The sequence below is a fragment of the Cyprinus carpio genome, unplaced genomic scaffold (genome assembly GCF_018340385.1).
Source record: "Cyprinus carpio isolate SPL01 unplaced genomic scaffold, ASM1834038v1 S000006643, whole genome shotgun sequence".
Lineage (NCBI taxonomy): Eukaryota > Metazoa > Chordata > Actinopteri > Cypriniformes > Cyprinidae > Cyprinus > Cyprinus carpio.
Genome location: NW_024879270.1, coordinates 1,478,498 through 1,505,786, shown reverse-complemented (window position 1 = coordinate 1,505,786; position 27,289 = coordinate 1,478,498). Strand labels below are relative to the sequence as shown.

Genomic DNA, 27,289 nt, shown 5'->3' with positions numbered 1-27,289 from the left:
ATTGCTAAGAACTTCATTTGAACAACATTAAAGATGATTTTCTCAATATTTAGAATTTTTTTTTTTTTTTTTTTTTGCACCCTCAGATTGACCCTTATGACTGGTTCTGTGGTTCAGGGTCACAGAGATGTTCATACATAATAATAATACAAATATATAAATTAATAATCCGAAAGCTATGCTGTTATTTTTATCATATAATATTTTTTTATATTATTTTTTAAGTATATATAATAGTATATATAGGCTAAGAATATCCTATAATAAAATAATTAAATATGCCATAAATGTGGCTCCCAGAATAGGAGAAAGCGAACTCTCGCATACAGTGATAGTAGAACGGGCGAGACTTCAGCACCACGGACAGCGCACGTCTTTCTCTCTCTCTCTTTCTCTCTCTCTCTCTCACACACACACACACACACACACACACACACACACACACACACACACACACACACACACACACACACACACACAAGCTCCTCTCTAGTTCAAAGACAGACGTGAGTCCCGCCTCTCGGTAGAAGCGCTGTTGTGCAGCGAGCGAGCTAGACGCGCACCGAACGCTCCGCGGCGATTTAACCAGGACAAAAGCTTCGGCGCGTCATGTTGGACTGACTAGCGTTGAAATCGATGGATTGGTTTTGAAATCGTTTCGGGGAAAATAAGGTCTTTTTGCGCAGCTCTCACGATGGAACTCACGATGGAAAACATGCACGGCGTCGCGTCGCACGCGCAAACGGGGGACCTGATGAATTCCTCGCACGGCAGACCGTCGTCGGCTTCCCACCGGGGCTTGGTTACCCACGGGCGCTCTGCGATGGTGTCCAGCATGGCTTCGATTCTGGAGGGCGCCGGTGAGTACCGGAGCGACCCCGCGCTGTCGGGCCACCTGCATCCCGCTATGACCATGTGCGAGTCGGGCATGAGTTTTTCCAATACTTACACCACCCTCACGCCGCTTCAGCACCTGCCACCTATATCTACAGTCTCAGATAAGTTCCACCACGCGCATCCACATTCGCATCACCACCACGCCGCGCACCAGCGCCTCGCCACCGGGAACGTCAGCGGGAGTTTCACGCTCATGCGTGACGACCGCGGCCTGGCGTCCATGGGCAACTTATACAGCCACTATCCCAAAGAGATGTCAGGCATGGGCCAGCCGTTATCCCCGCTCTCCAACGGCCTCGGTTCTCTGCACAACTCCCAACCAGCGCTGTCTGCCTACGGGCCAAGTGCGCATCTCCCCAACGACAAGATGCTCTCTCCAAGCGGCTTTGAGTCCCACGCGGCGATGCTTTCCCGGAGCGAGGAGCATCTCGCGCGGAGTTTAGGCGGCCACGGGCACGGCATGATCTCTAATCTCAACGGGATGCACCCACACAGCCACCTGCACTCGCAGGCGAACGGATCCATGCTGGCGGACAGAGAGCGACACGGCGGCGGCGGCGCGCACAGCGGCGGCTCGGGGCAGGTGGAGGAGATCAACACCAAGGAGGTGGCGCAGAGGATCACGGCCGAGCTCAAGCGATACAGCATACCTCAAGCCATCTTCGCGCAGAGGATCTTGTGTCGGTCGCAGGGAACTCTGTCGGATCTGCTGCGCAACCCAAAGCCCTGGAGTAAACTCAAGTCCGGCCGCGAGACTTTCAGACGCATGTGGAAATGGTTACAGGAACCAGAGTTTCAGAGGATGTCCGCGTTGAGGCTTGCAGGTAAGTCATCATCACCTTCACGTGGCCAGGATTTAGGAAATTTAATCTGGCAAAACAGTCAAAAAGTACACATTTTACACTCTTAAAAAGCATGCGTCTGATGGGGACATTGGATTTTACGCACTCATTGTGTAGGCAGATCAGCTCATTGATTAAAAGGACGCGTTTGGTTTAAACGTTCCAAACAAACTATAACTTGCAAATATGGCAGCAACGTTGACTGAAAATGTGGAAGTTTCTTAGGAAACTGCGCTATAAAATTATGCTAACCCGCATACCTTAAATCAATTTCTACCTGCTTTAACACATGAAAATAGTTTTATTGGTGTAAATTAATGTAAATAGGTCGTTTAAATAATATTTTTGACTTGAATCTAACCAGTTATAAATGTTACGATTTTTAGGCTTTCTTTTTAAGTCTAGATCTACCTGGAAATTACTGTAATTGGTGTAACCCGTTTTATATATAATTCAACCTATCTTATAAATCTATATGTAAACTACATTTTAACCTCTTTTTTGAATACAGTATTTTTATGCATACTTTAACCTATTATAAAGGTTCCAAAAGTGGAGTTTGAAAGAAGTGAAACATTTTGAAACCTTTCAGAGTACCGTTCTTAAAAGAATGTTTTTCTTACAGTGTAAAGAACGTTTTTATAATCCAATGATCCTTTTCACTCTTAAAAATAAACGCTTCAAAGAGGTTTCACATCGATGCCATAGAAGAACCAATTTTGGTTCCTTAAGATCCTTTCAGGAACTGTTCCTAAAAGAATCACATTTCATTAGTGTTTAATAATCTAAAAAAACTGGAAAGGTTCTATGGATATTAAAGACCCGTTATTTCTAAGAGTGCATGACAAAAAGATAAAGGCTCGAACTAGAATTACTGTATATGGCAGTTTTGTACCAAAAATATTAATATCTGGCAAAACACATTTATAAAACAATGCTTAAGTTTCTTTAGTTCAGTTCAGAAGCTTTTTTTTTCCAAACAGGGTCTTTTATTGAAACCTAAATATATAAATGTATGTAAAGAAATGATCTGGTGTTGTTATATTCAGGTTTTTTTTTTAAGTTGAAGTTATGATGTGAGAATAGGCGACACATTTACATCTTCATGAGGGCAAATACACAAGCAAATGTGCTCAAGACATTTCGAGACGAGTTTGGCTTTACGATAATGTCTTTTCGTCAAAGGGCCATTTTAGAGGGTTCCTTAATTTGTTTTCGAATATTATTTATAGCTCAACTGATAATCATGCAGTATCTGCCAATTTCTTTGTGTTGGAGTTTAAGGTGCATTACACTTTCGAAATGGAACCTAAAAATACCACTTAACAGTAAAAAGGCCTCTGATTTTAACGCAGGCCAAAGAACCCTCGTCTGGTGCGCTTTAGAGCCATTCTTCTTAACAGAGACGCTTTGGCTTTAAAGAGTGTTCCGGACTGGATGAGCATCAAACATTACAGAACGATTTGCTGTCAGAGGCTGATAAGAGGATGGAGCGACGACAGATGGAGGTCGCCGCTCGCGGGATTTCTCGCAAATGCTCACATTTGTGTGTTTTTTCTGGGTGTCCCTCGTCCTCGGGGTCCATTTGATGGCCCTCGACTCTCACCGGGGCTCAGAAAGACCTCCAGCTGATCGATAGCGCACTTTCCCAGCGTCCCTTTGAAATGAAGCACCGATCAATGCTCGATTCGGCTTTGTTTTAACGCGCTGTTTACGCGTCCGTTTCCACGCACGCGTGACGCGGCTGCATTTGCATGCATCCGAAGGGGACTTTGGATTTTACGCACTCATTGTGTAGGCAAATGAGCTCACTGATTAAAAAGATGCGTTGATTAAAACGTTCCAGACAAAGTATACAATGTGCAGTTTTCTTAGGATACCTAAGGTTAACCTGCAATTATTACTTTAAAAACCTACATGATTTAACACTTAAGAATAGTTGCATTGGTATACAGTACATTAATGTTTATAAGTTGGTTAAATAATGTTTTGGGGTTGAATAAAACCAGTTAAATAAATGTTATAATTTTTAGGTTACATTTTTAAGTCTAGAGCTACCTGGAAATTACTGTAATTGGTGTACTCTGTTTTATATATACTTTAATCTTATAAATCTATATATAAACTACATTTGAACATTTTAAACCTATATATACACAATATTTATGCCTGCGTTTACCTATTTTATATGTTTTATAATATAAAATATTTTTATTAAAAAAAATATTAATTAGAGAATTAGAAATAAATTAGAAATGTAAATAAATTATGCATCTAAAATATTTAATATATAATATTTTATTTATTTTGATTTTTAGGCCATTTGACAGTAACAATATTTTGACAGGTGCATGATCTCTGCAATATCATCATAAAAATGCATGAAAGTTAAGTGGTTACTGAGATTATATTTTAAATAATGGTAGTGTGCACACAAATTTAATTAAATTACATGAAAAAAGTGTTTATATGCTGAGATCTCAGCAATAAACACACAAAAGAAACTCAGAAAAAAAAGAAAAGGAGTAAAGAGCCTAATAAAAGCAAAAGTGTGGAAGCATTAGAACTGTGAAATACTCCACCGCATCTATTCATCATATTGATATTCCAAATTTATTAGTATCCTAATCAATAGGTATTCTCCGTTCAGCTTTTGGGGGTTGTGTGGACTGAGGCCCATGAGAGGCGTGTGGTTAGAGAGGGCAGCATTAGTGACCTGCGCCTGGACACATGTCCAATCTGTGTGCATTTGAATGTCTAATGGATCACTTGGCAACTGTGATTAATTGCTGCTCAGCACAACTAAGACATCCTCCCTCTCTCTTTCTCTCTCTCGCTCTCTCTCTCTCTCTCTGAGGTTATTCTGACTAACACAGCATTCAGATCAGCATCAGAGGCATGTTAGTCATCTCTTACTCATCTTTTCACAAAATTATACTTCCTAAAACCTACATGCATATAAGAATTAATAACCATTAATATCTCTGTCTTTCTATGTCTATATCAGTGTCTTTCTTTAATATCTCAATAATAGAAAATCACCTGTAATCTCACGTTTCTCCTCTTACTGTAAACTGTTAAAAAATCTCTCAAATGTAAGGTAAAAAAGAAACAGGCTTTAGTTGCCAGAAGCATAAAAATATAGTAACAACATTTTAAGTTTTACAGACTGAAATTAAATTTGCAGTAAACAAACAAACAAAAAAAAAAAAAAAAAAAAAAAAACAAGCTAAAAAATAAACAGGTGCGCAGTGTCATACACACAAACACAAAACAATAATGCAATAAACATTAATTTCACATCATAAAACCCTACATAACTGATAACTATTTCAGTGAAAAACTATCACACAGAGGATTCTGAGAATGTCCATTTATGGGTTTTCACTGTAAATTAAAAGATATGTATTTTTTCACTTCCAAAATTATATTTTGCTGTAAAATTACATGTAATATCCCATTAGATCTATTACAGTTTTTCACCATATAAAGGGACTTATATGGAGGAACCATTAATCAATTAACAGTCTTTTACTGTTAACATAATAATAATTTTGTTTTAGGAGAGAGTGCAATAATGTCTGCAATCAAAAGTCAGAGATCTCAGTATGAACTCAAACATTTCTCATTCATTTTATACCTGGATGACTAATAACTACTGGATAACTAGTGACTCACTCTGAGTCTGTTTAATGATTGTAGATGAAACATAACTGGAAACATCATTGAACTTCAGGTATAAAGCAGCAATATCATTTCCCTCAGGACACATCTTTTAAAAAGCAGCTGGTTTCTGCAAGGCTTTGGTGTGGTTTCAGGTCAGATATCTGTGTGTTTGTGTGCTGTATTACGTTTAGTCTGTTGAGGTCTGCGGTCTGAAATGGTCAGCATTTTTGACGTGCACTGCTATGACTGGCTACTTCACTGGCTTTGATTTACACACACACACACACACACACACACACACACACACACACACACACACACACACACACACACACTCTCTCTCTCTCTAAAACACCTTAAAGTGCATAAAATGCATTTTTATTTCCAAAGAACAACAGCAAATCTGCCCCATTAGTTGATCTCTCTCATCTACCTGAACTACAATTGTTTAATTTGATGCAGAAATAATTTCCCTGTAGAAATTACTATAAATTTCACAAACAATTACTGTACAAAGAAATGTCAAGCAACACGTTGAAATAAATTTGAAATTTCAAATAGTATTATACTAAAAATATACTCTAACAATATGTTTTATTTACAACTTTATTTTTATTTATTTTTTTATTGTGATACAGTCCATGTTTAAAAATGAATATGAAACCAAAAGATGATGGTAACAAGTTTAACATTTAACTGGACTAATATTTGATGCACAAAGATCCTTAATAAATGTTAAAATGTTTTATGTTTTGTACAGAACACCCTCAGACCATAAATTTAGTTTAGAAAGAATTTTTATTCAGAAATTTCTAGTAAATTTCACAAATAGTAACACATAGAACTAAAAGGCCTAAAATAGTATTTTCTTGTAAGACATACACCAATAATAATTTTTAGTGTTTCTGCTCCATAAAAAACTAAAATTGAGAATATTAGAGGCTAAAAATGAATTGTCTTCCTTATAAACGAAACCATAAACAGCCGAGGTCTGTTTAAGCATTTAATGTTCTTCAAACACTTTACAAGTGCAGAGATATTGATGCTCTGGAGGCTCTGGTAAATCCATCTTGTGCCGTGAAAACATCAATTGAGAATAAGCCTCTAATAGGGCTTTTTCACGGACACCGAGGGGGACATTCGGCTGTTTAATAACACACAAGAAACGTGAGGACAGTGTTACGCTCTGTGCTTAAAGAGACTGAATCAGAGACACAGCAGGAGACTAAAGCTAGTGAAGGACACTCGAGTCAAATCCACAGGAGAAACACATCACACATCGAAATCAACAATAAATAGTGTGTAGTTTTTAAATTTGTTCATTTTGATCATGTTACTGTTGCTGCAAGTATCAGATCAGGTAGAAACAACTATATACATTATATATAGCTACATTAATAAACATGGACTAACATGCACTAATTTACAAATAATACAAAAAAAATCAAACATTGTTAACATTAGTTAATGCACTGTGAACTAGCATGAAATATAATTGCTCAAACAAATATATTGCTCATTGTTAGTTAATGCATGAATTAATGTAAACAAATGAGACTTTATTATAAAGTGTTACTGATAGTCATAATGTTGTATAATGCACACGTTGTACTGCACTTTATATTTTCATAACCATAATGCACTGTAATACTTAATTATTTAGAACTTTAAAAAGCACACTGAAAGAAAACCCATGCAGTAAACCATCCATGTAATAAACAATGCATCTTTAATAAAAGTAATGCATTGAATGAAACATGATATTTTGAAAGAGACGGTATTTTCTTGTAAAACACTCCAATATTCTTTGTTTTATTTACAATTTTGATTTTTTTTTAAAAATGCATAAATAATATAACAAAATCAGGCATTAAAGAGTATTTTAGTGCATTACACGTATTTTTACGTTTTTATTTATTTATTTATTTTTTTTACAATTTTTGTGTGTACTTTAAGTCATCATGAATACATTCATGATGCATTATGATAGAATGTGTTCACTAATGATTTCATTAAATCTTTATACCTGCACTGCACATAACAGAGAGTGATTTTCACGCTTTATATGCAGATAATCAAACACAGCATTGGTAAATGGTTCATAAAGAAAGCACGGATGATAAAATAATGCATTTTCTTTAGAGAGCACAGAGATTCACCTAAAATCATTTCAGTATTTTCCAAAGGAAAGCAGCCGGACACTGAAATAAAATCACAGTTAAATTATCGACATCGTAAGCAAACAGCACAAGAGTGTGATTTATACAGTATTTATATAAAAATGCTACCCAAAGAATTTATACATGAACCGTACCACATTTTATCACATGTGCATCTGTATTATGATGTGTATTACTGAATACAAACTTAAAAAAATATATATTTGATAATATATTACTTAAACTGTTTTTATATTATATTATTCCGTATATTTAAAAAATAAAAAAAAACTAATGATCCGTAAAGAAATATATCTTTTTTGTGTAAGGGATTTACAAAAACAACTAAACAACTGTTAACAACTAATAATGTTTACAGTATTTAAGACAATATGATTCTACATTTATTTGCATCATTTGACTTTAAGTAAAGAATGTGATTGATTCTTTTAAATCTTTCCGAACATGATTAGCAACAACATAAGCACAAACTTCTCTAAATCACAAACGCTACAGTAAGTGTTGATTTCTACAGCACAAGAAACAATTCATAAAAGTGACATTAAAAGTGCATTAGCAGAAGTACAACAGCAACGTCTCTGAAAAATGACAGCAGTCTCTCATAAAGCAGCTACTGTATAAACATTAATGACATTATTCCACTGGCACTTATAAAGCAAAAGCAGCACGTCTGTTGTATTTAAAGCAGATCGTAAACATTTAAAGCTGATGAAGACTGACAATGAGAACAGAATACTAGTATACTACACACCTTACTGTACACTAGGATGCAAAATAGTATGCAAGCGCAAATACTTGCTGGTATGCCATATTTTGTCACATTGCATCTCTACATTGAACATTGAATTTAATGGCATTCAGTTATCAGTTATAAATAAGTAAAATAAAAAAGGAAGAGCCAAGATGATGTTAATATCAGCAGGTCATTTTGTATATTTTCCGGTTTATTTAATGTATGAAGTGAAACTATTAACTAGCTGAAATTTTTGATTTTTTTTTTTTATTCTGTTAAAATCTATTTTATTTCATGTAATGATTTTTTTGTTGTTGTTGTTTAATTTTAGTTTCAGGTTTAGTTGTAGTTATCTATAATAATCCTGAAACTGATAAATAAAAATGAATAAAAACGATACAGACATGTTAAAAATAAACTAATTAAAATACAGTAAAATTACTAAAACTTTAAAGTGAAGACAGAAAATATATATTAAAAAAAAATCGAAATATTAATCAAAATATTAACAAATATGAGTCAAGCGCATTGCATTTTGGGATACAGTACTCTATTTAGCATACTGTTGCATTCTACACATTTTGCCAAGATTTGCATACTAGTACTTATACTATATATATTGCAAAAAATAGTAAGCTTACAGGGAAATATTTCGCAGTATTTGGCCATTTTGAGGTTCAGTCAGTGAAAAACCAGTTTTGTTCAAACACTAATATTAGTATTCAATTCTGATCCCAAACCAGTGGTTGGTGAATTTTGCCTAGCAACACATGACCACGGTAACCAGCCAATAATAAACCCGTGCTATTGTGAGAAATGCTTGATTTTCCAAGTCTGAATCATCTCCGGACTGAACTGTGAACGTCAGCAGATGTGCGTCTCTCTCATTCACGTATGTTAGATCAATAACAGCCCACCATCCCCCTCTTCTCTCCATCCTTTCTCTCTTTCTCTGCAACACATCACAAAAAAATGACCCTCCATCCATTACGACTGCCACGCCGCTACTGGATTCGAACATTCACAGCAGCAGAACTGAATGCCAGATGAGCCTGATATATCTGAGATCTAAACGTTCAAAGTTTCATCTCTGAGCTTCACAAACCTCACTGTGCATATGAGAATATCTACTGCAGGAGCACTGCAAAATCTGCATCTTTTAGTCTATTTTAAATTCAGGTTGCAGTTCTAACTAAATACACAATACCAATACTGTCATATTTTACATTATGCTGTTTTTTAAAACCGGTTGCACACATATTATCGCACAGACTAAGTAACAAATCACAGCAATGAAAATAATGAACTTGGTGAATTTGTTTATAATTGTATAAAAACATTTTAGAGTTTTATATAGTATTTCCTCATTTGAAGTAAACATGCATCAATATTTTACATAAAATTATTACATTTCCTAATGATACAGTAATATTTACACTATGAACTTATACCAATTGAGTCCACAAATGATTATATTTCTTAGTATTAAATGGATTATTAAAATGAAATTAAACAAACGTAAAAAAAAGGCCTCCTAATCAATTTTTTACATAATATTATTTAATTTACCTTACAATACAGTAATATTTAACTATTGTGAAATTCCATTCGAGTCAAAAAATCATATTTTATCATTTTTGGCCTCCTAATCATCAACAGTTTACATAATATTATTATTTGTTCATTTGTTTATAATTTAGCACCACGACTATTCATGGAGAAAAACAAGAAAATTTAGAAAGATAGATGTTCATACATGATTAAAATAAAATTAAATTAAATGTACTCAATAGTATTTGATTAATAAAACCCATCCCAAATATATTAACGTAAGATTATTGATTAATTAAAACACCCAAAATATTCACATATAATTAAATAAATTTCATTAATAAAACCACACTAATATATCAGCATATAATTAATTTTAAAAAAAGTATTTGATCATTAAAACCATCCAAATATTCACATGATTAAATAAAAGTAAATAATTTTTATCACAAGTGCACTTGATTAAAAAAAAAATCCACAAAAATATTAAATAATATGATTTAATAAAATGTAATAAAATAAAACATGCCAAATATATTCAAATACATTTTATTATTATATGTGAATATATTTGGGGTGGTTTTATTACATAAAATGAAATAAAATGTCCTTATAAGAGCACTTGATAAATAAAGCACCCCAAATATATTCCAATATTATAATGATGCAGCAAATGATGAAATAAATACTCAAAACTGTCATTTTATCCGTATATAATCAGTAACTTACAAACCAGTTTCGTAGGCTGTTTTATATTCACATCATACTGACTGAAGCTCTCTCTCTCTCTCACACACACACACACACACACACACACACACACACACACACACACACACACACACACACACTTCAGAAGAATCCAAAACAAAACAGTATTTTCTTTTCCCATCTCTCTCCTCAAAAGTGTGGAAATGACGGTTAGTGTGTTTTAGAGGATCTCAAAACATGAAGCAGATGATGTCTGACATGAAAGCAGACGGCCATTGATTGAAGGAGAGCTTTGACTTTGTGAGGAGCGCAGGATGGAGGCGAGCTGCTGAAATGATCGATCGAGGCTTTAATAATTGATAAGCTGGAGGGAGGGAGACGTGGAGCTGCGTAACAGACTCATTGCCATGAATACACACGCAGATATTAACACTGAGGTGAGCAACGGCACAATGGATTCGAGAAGAGAAAGGAAAAACTGGAGCGAGAATCATGATGCTGCTGTGCGAGATGCTCTGCTGATTATCATTTGTGCCTGTCAGCAAATACAAGCGAGATCTGAAGGTTGAAGATGCGCTTGCATTGTGTTCACACAAAATAACACCATTTATCCTGCGTGCATGCATCTGATGAATAAAACCAGCACTAATATATTCACAATAAATCTGATTAAAAACACTCAAATATATTCACATGATGCAATAAAAAAATAATAAAATAAAACAAAAATAAGTGCATTTGACTAATAAAAATTCTATTAAATATTTTCACATATCATTATATAAAATCCCTCATAAAAGCATTTGATCAATAAAACACCCTAAATATGCAGATATCATTAAATAAAATGTCTCCATAAGACCATTTGATTAATAAAAATAACAACAACAAAAAATAATACAATAAAAGGAATTGCATATTAAATAAATTTGAAAAAAATGATATGTGAATATTTGGATGGTTTAATGAAATTAAATGTCCTTATTAGATCATTTGATTAATATAACATCACCACAATCTCCACACATCATTAAATAAATATAACAAATCTGGGATGGAGCGTTTCATTGATAAAAGCACCGCAAAAATATATTCACATATTAGTACATACATTTGATAAGTTATATGTGAATAAAATTGGCAAGGTTTTATAATATATGGTTAAATAAAATGTTGATTCCCAAAAATACAACAAAACTATTCAAAAAATATATATTCACATTATATTCACACGTCTTCATAAGAGAATATATAAGACTTAACTTGTTAAGAGGCAGATCCAGGATTCAAAACCTAATTAAAAACCAAGACAAAGTTTTGGGATTGCGAAACACTTTAAACCATTTAACAGAGTCTTTGATCATGTGATTCTTTATACTATTGGTCAGATTTCCCATTGAAGCTCAAGATGCTCTTCATGCAAATCATGCTGGAGAACAAGATCATCTGGCTATGTTTGCCACTACACGATACAAATTACACATGCAAATATTAAGATGCATTTTCATTAGTAAATTCAATTTGTTGTGCTAAAATAAAAAGTATGAAGTTAGAACAATGCAAAACGTGCACTTTACCACTAGTGCTCTGAGATATTTGGTGTCATAGTCTGTGTGTGTGTTAAAACACACAGGTGTGAATGTACATATGGCGGCCTGGTCACATGTTTAAATGCTTCTACCTGTGCATATGCAGGAAAACTGTGGTGTGTGTGTGTGTGTGAGGTTGGGTTATAGAGCGCGTCTGCGCTACACATTGTTAAGGCTTATCTGACTTGCACTGAATCTGTATTGATTTCCTTTCCCCTGCTCGCTCCTGCATCTCTGGGGCTCTCGCCAGCAGCAGCAGCCGCAGCCAGCCGTGCAACACACACACACACACGGTCGTGCAGACACCTTCCCTCCAACACCACCAGCTATCCCATTAACAGATCTGTCTCTGAAACACACACAAACACATGCACAAACACACACAAACATGCACTAACACATAAACATGCACAAACATACAAAAGCACGCACAAACATGGATAAACATGCACAAACACATGCACAAACATACAAAAGCATGCACAAACACATGCACAAACAAATGCACAAACACACATAAACATGCACAAACACATGCACAAACACACATAAACATGCACAAACACATAAACACGCACAAACACATGCAAACACATGCACAGACACACAAACATGCACAAACACATGCACAAACATACAAAAGCATGCACAAACACGCACAAACACATGCACAAACACACACATAAACATGCACAAACACATAAACATGCACAAACACATAAACATGCACAAACACATGTACGAAAACACATAAACATGCAAAAACATGCACAGACACATGCACAAAATTACAAAAACCTGCACAGACACATGCACAAACATACAAACACATACACAGAGACATGCACAGACACATGCACAAACACACATAAATATGCAAAAACACACAAAAACATGCACAGACACATGCAAATGTGCACATGACAGTCTGTGTGAGATGAACATACTAACACAACAGAGCTGTGTTCAGAATAGTATACTATTTCTGCAGTACAATATAAGCATTTTATACACAGTATGCACATTGCACATTTCAGCATGTTATCTATATATATCAATTTTTTTTTTATAAATGTATACATTAAAAAAAAAAATTAATCTCATTTTAATTCACATTATAACATTACATAATTTTATATTTATTTATTATTTTAATATTTATTTATTTATTATTATTTTTAATTACTTAGCACTTTATTTTGATAGTTTTTGTTATGGTATTCTTATATTGTATTGTTTCTAATTCTTCATTTCTGTGAAGTTCAATTAACTAAGTAATATTCGAGTAAAATAAGCTTGTTTTATTTAGTAAATTTGTCTGTTTTACAATGTATAGTTCATGTTACATTTACATGCGCAGTAAATACTACTTCATGTTTACTCATCAAACTGGAAAAGGAAAGTTGAGTGGAGCTCATTGCATTTTGGGATAAAGTATTATGCTTAATGTTCGGTTGTAACATTTGCATGCTAGTTTTTATACTACATATTGTAAAAATAGTAAGACTACTGCAAATTGATGCACAGCAAATTATCAGAGAGTACAACTAATTTTTCAGTCTGTGGGAGATACTAACATAACAGAGCTGCATTCAGAATACTATTACTGCAGTACAACTTAAGTATGCATATATATATATATATATATATATATATATATATATATATATATATGTGTTTGTGTGTGGTGTGTGTGTGTGTGTGTGTGTGTGTGTGTGTATGTATGTATATATTATATATATTAAATAAGTAGAACACACTATGATGTAGCATACATTTATCATTGCATAATGCATTCTGTTCCACATACTGTGTTTTTTTTATTAAAAAGTAAATGATTGCAAACATCCTGGAATATACTCCTCGTGTCACCTGCTCTCAAACACACATCATGAACACATTTATCAGGAATCATTTCAGTGCAGAAAACAGGCTTCACAAGCACTCCACTCTGCCATTGGCTGGGCAATCAGATAGTCCCGCCCCCAGAGGATGATTGACAGGAACTCAAACAAACAGATCAATGTTCTGAAGGCAACAGTGTTTCACTCTTCAGATATCAAACTACCAATGACTGACTTACAGTGAACACTAAAGTGATGCTTACAAAACATTTCAGCTTTAAATGCACATATTCTAATACAATAATTATATGAAAAGTTTTAATAGGACATATCTATGCGTCTCATATTTTTCTTTTACCATCACAAAATCAAGAATGAATACAGATATATAATATATAATAATATGCATTAGAAACTAGGAATGCAAACCTTGTCATATAGTTCAGACCTCAAATGCAAATTAAATCTGACAAATGCACATTTTAATTACTTAAAAACATGATAAACATTATGCAAATAATGTTTTTATACTCTAAAATGCATGTTTAGTTTGATATAAAACCGTCTATGGGATGTGTGTGTGTGTGTGTGTGTGTGTGTGTGTGTGTGTGTGTGTGTGTGTGTGTGTGTGTGTGTGTGAAATGTTTAGCGACAAAATCACACTCGAGAATAACACACATACATAAAAGAAAGATCTGCAAGTGATGGTTTGCTCTTGCAATGACTTCTTGGCTTTCAGATCAATCAAACTGTCTATGAATGGCGTTTAATTGAGCTGCTGGGGATGGATCTGGTCTGTCACATGTTTGTCCACTGAGAAATTGATTTTGGAGACCAGTTAGGAAAGCCACAAGACAAAGACGAACTCATCCTGACCTGGACAAAGAGAAAACCTCACTTACATTAGACAACAACTGCCTGAAGAACCAAACTCGCTCGCTGATATAGTTCATATTATCTGATCTAATTATAATCAGAAGGGCCTTCTAGTCTGTGTGAGATTTTCTAAAGATGTTTTAATGTAATGATCATAATGTATTTTAATATGAATGCGATTATAATGAAGCATTGCACATACTTTTACATTCTTTAAGCACATTAAAGCTAAAATAAAAAAAGAACCTGCGTCTTTACCTTTTCTCATTTTAAAGTAAGAAAATATGAACCTCTATTAAGACTTCATAAAACCTCAGTCTCATTAAATAAAGTTGATTCTAAATCAAGCCACCTGAAGGAATAAATTCAGATTATCTAGAAATAAAACATCACATTATATCCCTAGTAATGCATTTATTTAGCAGATGTGAGAAGCAATAATTTGGGAAATATTTTTCAACAAATCATTTAAAAAAATATTTCTACGCACGATCTAAAGCAGTGGATTGATTGATTATTTATTTATAATTAGCCTAATTTTTTAAATAATAACTGGCATTGAGAAACACACACAGATGACTTACTGAGGTCAAACTCCGTTTCAGTCGCATATGAGATGCTTGCGCAGTAATAAATTCTCGACATGTTTTGAATTATTCGAGCAGATTCACAAAGCAAATATTGACTACTGTCTGCATTCGTAAAAGTGCTATTTAATATCTAAAACAAGCATTACAAATATGAATTCTTCTGAGGTGTTTGAGACTATGATGCAGCCTGCATTTTAAATATCAATGCTTTATAATCCGAATAATAGAATATTTTGTAATTATTTATCATTATAATTTTGGTTAACTTGTTGACATAAAATATTATAGTAATAATCAGTTTTTAAACATGATTTTAATTCTTGATATAGGCTGTCAGATAACTCGTTTTTCTTCATTTCACAGAAAACCGCTTGTCATTTTATTTACTGAGACCTGTTATTATTATTATTTTTTTTATCTGTTATTTCCATTTAATTTTATCATTATTTACTCATCGCACGTGGTGACATTACGGACCTTTAATATCAAACGCACAATTCACCAATAAATTAATGTTTATGTGAGATCGTATTAAAACGTGACTATGGAAAATAATTAAAGCCTAAATCTTTTTTCTTTTTTTTTTTCTTTTTTTACAACGAAAAGTCGAAAAAAAAAATATTTTCATTTGTGCTGCTGACAGAAAAACACGAAGAACAGATTAGTGGGGCGTGTGCGCACTACATGGTGTCAAACACACACACACACACACTTAAATAAAAATCGAATTAAATTATCCACTTTAAACTTTATTGTTGTCAAACGCTCAGTGTATCGATGATGAACAAAACCAGCACAGCTTCATTTTTCCTTCGCTCACGCTGAACTCTTAAGATTAAAAAAAAAACTTTAATCAAGGGATTCTACAGAATTTTAATATTTTATTATACTATGTAACCAAATCAAATAGCCTAAGATCCTAAGGGATAGAGTAGCTACATTTACAATTATTATACAATTCAGAATTAAAGCCAGTCAACAATTCACTAGAGGAAACTTGGTTCCGTATTATGATTCTTAAAAACCCACTAGCATTATTTGGCCACGAAAAAAACTGTTGCAGTGATATTTTAAGCAGCAGAAATGAGCCGCATTGATCAAATATTGTTAATCTATAAACTCGCAGCAGCAGCAGCAGCATGTACTCGGTGTGTATTGTTGATCTGGTGTGTGTTGACTGGGCTTTGATTGACATGACTGTTTCTCGCCAGCAGTAGCCCGGCCCGCGCGGGAGAGGGTTCGTTTCACCGCACCCAAAAACAGAACCGCCCCGCCCAAGCCATCGATCCCGAGCCGAGCTGTTAGCGGCCTGGTGCGGTTAGTTATCGACCCCGTCCCCCGCCCTCTCCGCCACGACCACACGCACACACAGACCACACCCACCTCAGCAGACAGCATGCTCACAGATGTACAATAACTGTAAAGTTCATTTAATTGACTTTTTGAGGTTCAAGGCTACGGAAACTTTACAAAAGGATTTATTTTGCACAAATGGTTCTGCTAGAATAACCCAATCTCATGAATGTGCATGGTTTTTTTGGCGTTTGGCGTACTGTTTATACAGAGAAATTGACTTTGGCGTGCATTTTATATGCAATAGTTTAGATTTAGGGGTTTGGGGTAGGTGCGTATTAGCCTATATAGGCCTATGTACGCCAAATATGCGTGTCATATGCACGCCAAAGTCAGTAGCAAACAAAAAAACAAATTCGTGCTATTGATATGGATTTTCATGAGACCTATAGACTGCATTTTTAATTTAACGCGGATGAAACCGAGGCTGTGAGGGACAGACGTACAGTCATGGCACGCACTGTAAAGAGGTCCGAGATCACGTGTTTTCAAAACTGTTTTATGGAGTTTTTCTGAAAGATGTTGGACCAGATGAACATTCGGTAGGCCTATGTTTTTAAATAAATCCACTGAACGCAGTGTTTATGTCTATTCCAGCCTCGTTTTCATTCATGTCAAAAATTAAATATGACGCTAACGTCTAAATATATGACTAAAGTTTATTTTAATAAAGTAAATCTAATCCTAATCTGGCACCATTGCTTTGGAAGCAGTTTAAAAATACCTACACATTAAAATGTATAATGGATCGTTTTCTGAAACAATTATAATCCAATTTCCAATCTCAGTTTCATTACAGAAGCAAACACAAGAAGCATCTTCACAATTTTACACATCTTAAATGACTGGTTGAGTTTTTTTTCTTCTTTTTTTAAAGCAAGAACATGTTATTATACTACCTAGAAAGCTTTTTTAGAAGAATAATTTTGTAGTGTTTTTAATTAAAGGGTTAAGCAAAAGAATACGAGGTTGTGATGAATAGATTAGTTAGATTAATGAATGAATGAATATTGATTTAGGCGACTCTCATATTCTTTAAAAAAACTGCCATATGAACTCAGAAGAACATAGCAAATATAAATAAAAGGACAAACTGCAGCAGTTTATACTCATGCATCTGAGTGATAAGATATCAATATGAGCGCTTACCATTGGATTACAAAACTAAACAGACGCTGCCCATTAAAATGTCATCTACAAACATCACACACACATTCCCGCACTGAATGTCTTTTCTGTGATTATGCGGCTTTTCACATGAGCTACAGTCAATATGGATCATTTTCTTATTTTATCAGTGCGGGTTTATTTAGTCTTGATGTCACAGATAACCTTCAATGTGCTGTCTAACATATTTTAGTGTCTGAAATTATTTAAAAATGGCTCCCAATTCTGATGCAATTACGTCTGATTTATTGCAACCGGCATTAATATGGAATAACAGTGAAACTGTTAAAAACCAAAAATGTTCAGCAAATTATGGCTGTATTAAGGGGCTGCACACTGTATTATTATTGAGCTGGAGATGGCGAGTTATTAAACCTGACACAAGAGCTGCTGTGTGACCTAAATACATGCTTCATGGAAAGGTTTTAAAGCAAAGGTCAATCGATTCCTGGACTATTCATTTGTAAGAAAAAGGGTTAAAAATGAAGCAATTGAATGCGGTTGTCATAATAAGCGACAATAAAAGGGTTTATATAGGTTTATAACTCTTTTGGACCTGGAGGAGAGATCATTCCTTTGCTTTGACAGATATTATTTAGGCTATGCAACCAGACTCGCTTTGATAAGGTTAATCGTATAGAAACGTTATTTGGTTCGTTTGTGAGATGAAATGCATCGTTCTCTGGGGTCTAAAATAAATATTTTTTCCCGATAGGTTTCAGCTTAATTCTTTTTATCTTAACAGATATAATATTAAAATACTCTGCTACAGTAAGCATTTCCCTTTTCGAGGCATGTAGATCAGCATTTTGTGGTGTTTCTGGTAATTATTATTTGCTCACAGTCATGCATTGCATCGCGTTCATTCGCTAACGTTCCAAGCTTGAGATCTGAATAAACTGTGTGTGAAATTATAGTGTTACAGTGTTTTAGGTGTATATGCATTGTCTTAACACATAAGTAAAGGAAAGTTGTGTCTACTCGCCCGTTGCAGTCTTCTGTTTTCCATATAGGCACTGTCCGCTTGGTTTATGCGCAACATCCAAAGACCTCTGAAGCCAAATTACATTTTTTATTAGGGGAAGTCCTTCATATTTTCCGCCAGAAATCCCACCTGTACTTTTAAAAATGGCGGCTTTAGACACGCCAATGACATCAAACATTATTGGCTCGAGCGTCTCTCACACGCACGTGGCGACGCGACGTTAAATTGAGTGCAAGCGACTGAATGAACGCATATTTGATTGCAGACTCATTTCCGTAGTGTTTTGCACGTGCACTTGCTCTAGTGTTTTCTTATTCTTGCGTGCACTAGTTTGTTTAATGCTTCTTGTAGCCTATTTTTTATATTCTCATATGCATTTGCAAAATAAACAGGCCTACATGTGGCGAAATACTGAGTGAATAATCAGTTTTAGCAGGATCATATTAGCTTATTTTTCTTGCATAACGTCTCCTGAATTGTGATTCAAAGTAGTAGAAATGATAGCCTATTTTTCATCTTTAAGACCAACATTTGAGTGCAACCAGATAATCAAATGTTCGGCCATTATCATGAATGTATGAATAAATAAAGCAAGAATACTCTCGGTGGACTGTATAGTAAATGTAGGCTGCTCAGTGTTTTGAGTATCTGCTGGTTGAATGTTAAAGTGCGTCTTTCTTCTTTCTGTCTGCGCTCTGCTGTTGCCTAAAAGCTGCAATGATCGATTTTCCTCTGTTTTCTCTTGAGCACGTGGTCCAGTAATCAGGGCCCCTTCCCAGGCGATCGATCCGTATTGATCCCCCACGGAGCGCGTGACACCGGGAGGAGGCTGGTGGGAAAGAGCCGAAATGATGCTCGATACAGAAACAGGAGACAATCGGACAAAAGCGCTGTAAATATGGGTCAGAGAAGAGGGAGAGTCCTCCTCAAATCCTGCGCTATATCGTATTTTTCTTCATTTGAGCGTTAGTCACCTCTCCGTATATGATTCGCTGAAGCAGATGAATCTGTCTTAACAATTTGAACAAACCCTAACCTAAAATATACAGAATGCTTCTAAACGTTTCTCATTAAAGTTTAAGTGATGTACATACCTCTATAAATAATTTAAATAACATAGTGAGTATTAATTATGCTAGTCTATTACATAGATACATAGACAGAACAATAAAATAGATAGATAGATAGATAAATAGATAGATAGATAGATAGATAGAATTATGGATAGATGGATAAAATGATGGATGGATGATAGATAGCTAGATAGATAGCTAGATAAAATTATGGATAGATAGATAGATAGATAGATAGATAGATAGATAGATAGATAGATAGATAGATAGATAGATAGATAGATAGATAGATAGATAAAGTTATGGATAGATAGATAAAGTTATGGATAGATAGATAAAATTATGGATAGATAGATAAAATTATAGATAGATAGATAGATAGATAGATAGATAGATACAATGATGGATGGATAGACAGACAGACAAATAGATATATTGATGGATGGATGCATGGACGGACGAACGGACAGACAGATGGACTGATGGGTGGATGGATAAAATGATGGATGATGGATAGATAGATAGATAGATAGATAGAACGATAGATAGATAGATAGAACGATAGAACGATAGATAGATAGATAGATAGATAGATAGATAGATAGACAGATGCATGTATGAACTGCTGTAGTCAGTATTCTGCATGAGTGATTAAGTGATTGAGTGATTCGGCATGTTGGTGTGTATTTTATTGGTGTATGTGTACAGTATAACTGTGTGAGTGTGTGTGTGTGTGTGTGTGTGTGGTGGTATATGAATATGATGGATGAGTGAGCTGCAGCTTTAGACGGCAGCAGTAAACAGATTTGACTGTGTAGGGTAGATCGATTGGCTCATGGCTCTCTGTAATTAGACATACAGCGCTCGGCCTGGCATCAGCCTCCTCAGCACAATCTCACTGGGGGAACCCTCACACCGCAAGAGTGTGTGTGTGTGTGTGTGTGTGTGTGAGAGAAATACAGACGCATGCAAGAGAAGCAATCGCTGAATTATACAGTGAGAATCAGAGAGGGATGTTCTGTGCATTAGCAGATGATTAGGTTTGTTTTAATGAATGGTAACATGCAGGACTGTAAAACACTGACATAATGATTTGGTTGCACAGACAGATTGTCCTGCTCTCTGTGGTGCTTGATGCTAAAAGCGGAAAGTGGTTGGGCTTTGGTGTATCATCGGTAGTGTTTTATAGAGTCAGCTGTGAGCACGAACACATGAATGTAAATCCTCTGGATGACTGCAAACTGCTCGCAGAGGCAGAGTGGATTTTGCCCGAGGGCTCTCAAACATGAGTCCCACAGGATACACACTGAACACACACACACACACACACACACACACACACACACACACACACACACACACACACACACACACACACACACACACACACATACACACACACAGACACACAGACACACACACTGAATATATTGGTTTGTGCTTCACTACTACAAATATATTGGTCAAATATATGTCAAAAGCACATTAAATGCATAGACCTGCAAAATGCACACTCTTAAAAATAAATATATTTATTGGCATCAATGGTTCCATGAGGGACCTTTAACATTTATGGCAACACCAAATGTTCTTTATGGTGGAAAAGGTTCTTTAGATTATTAAAATGTTCTTCACACTAATAAAATATGGTTCTTTTTAGAACGGTTCACTGAAAGGCTCTTTGGGGAACCAAAATGTTTTATCTTTTTTTTTTAAATTATGTTTATAGTTTTTTTTTTTTTTTAAGTCAAACACAACATACAAAATACCGAATAATCTAAATGCAATAAGACCCTTAGGACCACTTTCTCAAACAAAATAGCCTCAAGAGGTGAAAGAGGAAGTTTAGATAAACAACCACCTTGCAGGGTCTGAATGTAATGTCTAACTTGTAGGTATTTAAAGAAAGATTTAGTGGGAAGGATACATTTCTGTTGTAGCTGCTCGTAAGACATGAATGTGACCTCCTCATAAAACTCATCTAATGTTTGAATGCCTTGATCTTACCACTGTTTGTCTATGCCATCTTTGAGAGCAGAGAGTAGAGAAGGATTGTAATAAAAAGCATAAAATAATTTTTCTTTGCAACCTTTAGTTTAAAGAGTGTAAGGTAGATTTAATGTAGTAATTTAGGCTTCACTGTCTGAAATGTGTTATTATTTGTTGTGTATTGCACATTTTGGCATATCTGGGGACAGTATGCATGCAATATACTTCAGAAATTATAATCATTACAAATGACTATTCTATAAGTAGCGAAATGATTTCCTGTGCATTATGTCATTTAAAGTGGCAGTTCTATTGTTTTGGGGTTAATAAGCTCAGAGACATAAACATATATATATTTTTAAATATATCAACATTTATACCCAGCTAACAGGTAACATTCTCTAAACATTCTGACGGTTCTCTTAAAGGGGACCTATTATGCAAAAATCCCTTTTATAAGGTGTTTGAACACAGTTATGAGAAAACAACCAGCATATAATGGTAAAAATCCACCCACTCATTTTTGTATAATACCAATAAATCATAAACAATCTTTCCAAAGGAGCGGTTACAGATTCTCCCTCTGTTCACATCACTGAGGGGGAAAAGTCCTGCCCATTTGTGATGCTCTCTGCTCTATTAGCATAGACCCCACCCTGAGTGAGAAGCAGCGGTCTGTTATTGCTGTTTTCTTGCTGGAGATACAATGTCAGCACCAAAGAGGCATTACAGCCTCTACGTCAATACCAACGCTTTGTGTGCTTACGTCAGCTCCAGACAAAGAAAGTATCACACATTTGTTTTCCGAATTGCCTTTCTGAAAGAGGTTCTTAGCACTCTGTAAGGCTAACTGCTAAAGCTATCATTGTCTCTGCCTGTTTTCACTGATGCTGCCTTCACGTGCTGCCAGAATGATCCTAAATAGGAATGTGGTAGTTAAAAATTGCATATGAAAGCAATGCGAAGTCAACTGCTTGAATTTGCTGAGTTTGTGATAGCATGCAAAGGCACCATGAGACCACTATGTCGTTATTTTTATCTTGCCGTGCTCCCGTCTGTGTAATTCATAAACGCTCATTTATTATGCACAGTACAATCAGATGACTGACTTTGAAAAAGAGTACATTTTAAGATAACAGGCTTGTACTAAAAGTGGAATGTTTATTTTTATCCTGGAGCATGACTTCTTGAAGCTCCGCCCTCTTCTGAAAAGGGGGCTGGAGCACCAGCTCATTTGCATTTAAAGGGACAAACACCAAAACAGCAAGTTTTGGGTCATGCTCTAAAAGTGGCAAATTTAATAAGCTATAAAAAAAACTTTACATATACACTCTGGGGACATCTTGTAAAATATGAACAAATGTTCTTCCAGTAATATTCAAAGAACATTTTCTTTGAACATTTTCTAGTCTTTAATAAAGTTCTCAAAACATTAGCATAAAAATATAATTTATACATCGGTGATAGAACCTTTTTGTTTAAACTTTTGATGCTTGTCAGACATTTTTTGTTAGGCTAGTACTTGTTTCAAACCATTCAGAAAACATTAAAAAGTAACATTTCGATAATGTTTGCAAAATGATAAAAAGGAATGTTCCCTTAACATTCAAATAACCAAGAAAAAAAACATTAATGGAATGTTTGTTTAAAAAGTTCTCTGGACTTTAATAATGTTCTCAAAACATCATTATTTATACATCACTCATGGAACGTTTTTCTTCAAAAACATGTTGGACGTTCATCAAACGTTTTTTAAATGTGACTACGTGATTCAAAATGTTCAGGCAACATTATAAAGTTATTTTCTTTTCTTATATAAAATGATAAATGGCAATGTTTGCATAACCAAAAAAAAAAAAAAAAAGTAATTTTTTTTTTTTTTTACGTTTTGAGAACATTCTGGGAAAAAAAAAAAACATTTTTGTTAGCTGGATATAAATTGATATAGTGTGAAGAGAAAAATAAAAAATTTCTAATCACACTGTCATGGTGTTAGATATTTTTAAATAGTATTTCGGACTAGCTATATGCATATAGTGCTTTAAAATAATGATTTGTTTATTAAGTTTGCTCTCAATTCTGAACACTAGCAGACAGAAATAGCACTCAATTAAAAGACTCCTGGTTTCACAGTTTCCTTCATCAGCTTTCAACCATTTGCATGATTTCATGGATGTCGAATTCTTGTATTTTCACTCGTCTCTTTCTCTGTGTCTCCTCCTGGCAGCCTGCAAGAGAAAGGAACAGGAGCAGCACAAAGACAGAAACATGGTGCCCAAGAAGCAGCGTCTGGTCTTCACCGACCTGCAGCGGCGAACGCTCATCGCCATCTTCAAGGAGAACAAGCGGCCCAGCAAAGAGATGCAGATCACCATCTCGCAGCAGCTGGGCCTGGAGCTCTCCACCGTCAGCAACTTCTTCATGAACGCACGCCGCAGATGTGTGGACCGCTGGCAGGACGAGCACGCGGTCAGTCCCGGTCAACCCGGCACCTCGGGGACCACTTTCTCCAAGGCTTGAGCGTCTCGGATGCGGAGAAACCTGTGCCAGATGCTCAAACATCTGAGCAGCAGCAGCTGATGATGATCTACGGTGCCCATCAAACCTCACAAACCTCTTCCGTGCACGGCGGATGTGGATGAATCGTTTGCATTTGTTCTTTTAATTCATTAATCCTTGTATGTCTTTCTCATCGTGGATATTTTCGGTCATTCCCCCACCTGTGCTTGATATTTGAGCTGAAACATCTCTCATCTCAGTCTCTGGATTTAGCCGAGCAGAATATTCTCTCTCTCATAGAGCAGCAGAAGGAAGGAAAAGAAGGCAATACGTATTTTAGCACACAACCCTTGGTTCTCCACTCCTTGACCTCTGACCTGTCCTTGACACATCAGGATATTTAAAAACATATCTAGATATTCATATATTCAGTAGCTTCTCAAATCACGTCAGACACGTTCAGGTGTCTGGCCGTCTCAGTCTGTACTTTCACTGCCAGCGTGGCACCTTGTTCTTGCTCCAGCACAATGATAAAGGGATGCAAAGAATCAATCAGTCCTCTGTATTGGCCCCTAAAGAATCATTTCACCCTAGGGGCTCTACAGAGTGCTTCATCTGCACAGAGCAACGGCGCCACCTCCTGGAGAACCCTAGAAACTCACGCTTCGTTTGCTGCAGGACATGCTTGCTGCCTTCAAGTCAGTGCGGTTTTAGCATTACTCATATACAATAATAGTTCTTTTAATTAGTTTTTAAAACTAAAAGCTCCGTCTTAGATTCCAATTTAAAAAAATTTGTTGTGGTTTTGTCATTTTTATTAATTTTTAAAACTTAAAAAAAATATGTGTATATAGTTTTTATAAATTTTATTTCAGTTTATTTTAATATTGATATAAATTTATTTACATTTTAAATGTTTTATTTTTATATTTCCTGCTTTCTTTACAATTTTAGTTTTGTAATTTTGATGCGTTATTTTTTGTTTTTAATGTCTATATAGTTTTTATTAATTTTACATTAGTTTTAGCTTTATTTTAGTATAATGTATATACGGTTCTTTTTATTTTGAATTAATTTTAATTTTAATATTTTTAATTTTAAAGTTTTAGCAATTTTTGTTGCATTGTTGTAATTTTATTAGTTTTTTTAAATATGTCTATATACATTTTATTCACTTTTATTTCAGTTTTAGTTATTTTAATACTTGATGAGAAATGTTGCCTTTGCAACTAGCTGAAATAAAGTAAGTTTTAATATTTAATTTCTATTAAGATTTATTTTATTTCAAGTACTGAATTTTTATTTTAATGTATATATAGTTTTTAGTTTTAGTTATCATTAATAACCATGAATCAAGTCAATTTACAATGAGAGCGTTTAGCATTTTCTCATTATTTTTATTGCAATTTTCAAACTCTCAAGTAGTAACGTCCCAGAAAGACTTGGAGGCAGCATGAATCTGTCAGATGTCAGGACATTTTCTCATCCAATGCTTTTTTTCCAACATTCATATCTTATATCCAAAGGTATTTTCCGTTACCAAAGATGAAACAATCAGTAACCAAACACAGAGTAAAAGCTGTTCGATTATTTTTCTCCTGTTTGTGGAGACCTACAGCTTCTAGTGGCCAAACCTAAAGGTATAATGTCACTGTATGATAATTGAGTGCCAACGACAGATGCCTTAATGATAATCAAAGGATGTTTGTGGCTACAAGCCGCCCAACCCAAAGACTCCCTTCCTTTCCCATGAGTCTGTGCGGGAGAATTCGACAAATCATGCAAAATCCTTCCCACAGGGGCTGAGAAGCACTCATCCGTTGTTTTGGAAGCCAAATCGCTCCATTTACCAAAACGTACTGAAAATGAATCTGTAAATATTACGCTCTATCTTTCTTCCTTGTTTTCCTTCTCTCTTTCTCTCTCTCTCTCTCTCTCTCTCTCTCTCTCTCTCTCTCTGTTCCTCTATAATAATGATGCGGGTAAAAATAGTTACATAGACACAAAGTTTGTATTAAACGTCTGGACTCTTTGTGCTCTGTTGTGCATAAACTAAGTGTAAAGAAGCACCTTGCGACGACGAGAAACAAAGAAAAAACGGATTGTTGTGTATAAAGAACATTTGCGGAGAATCGGACTCCTGAAATCTGAACTCTCGCAGCAGTAGAGATGGATATTGTCTCTTTGTCTATCAACCCAAAAGGTTCCTGCGGGTGAAAAGGCCCTTCTTGATGCGTTCGCCGGGTGATGGTCATCTTTGCTTACTTGCTGTCTCGCTGTCCGGACAGGTAAGACAGCAGATGTATGTAGCATTTTCAAAGAGAGCATTGAGCCACGACCAGGCGAAGAGCGAGTTTTTCTTAAACAGTGTCATTGCAAACTCTGATGTGAAGCAAAAATGTGAAAAAAAGCGAACACACACCTCGTTTGTAGTGAGAATCAATGTGGCTACCTCACAGAAACACAGTGGTGTGTGTGATACAGCCACTGATACCAAAGATTCTTCTTCAGCCTGCCAGTTTAACCATCATCATCATCATCATCATCATCACCCGTCTGTTGCTCACAAACACACACATACACCAATGTGATTTAGTGCAGCGATGCATTTTCCTCTTAAACACACAAACACATTTGCGTAGCTGTCTAACTGAGGACATACAGGAATAGTTCACTTAAAAATGAAAATTTGATAATGTGCTCACCCTAAGGCCATCTAAGCTGTAGATGAGTTTGTTTCTTCA

General features: G+C 35.3%; 1 protein-coding gene across 1 annotated transcript; it reads left to right on the top strand.

Annotated features, from left to right (window-relative positions):
- The first annotated feature begins 517 nt into the window (after positions 1–517).
- Positions 518–25,341, top strand: LOC109053803 (one cut domain family member 2-like). The gene is made up of 2 exons (XM_019071117.2): positions 518–1,721; positions 24,274–25,341. Exons 1-2 carry the CDS (start codon positions 695–697, stop codon positions 24,564–24,566), a joined length of 1,320 nt encoding a protein of 439 aa, XP_018926662.2. The 5' UTR covers positions 518–694; the 3' UTR covers positions 24,567–25,341.
- Positions 25,342–27,289: the final 1,948 nt, after the last annotated feature.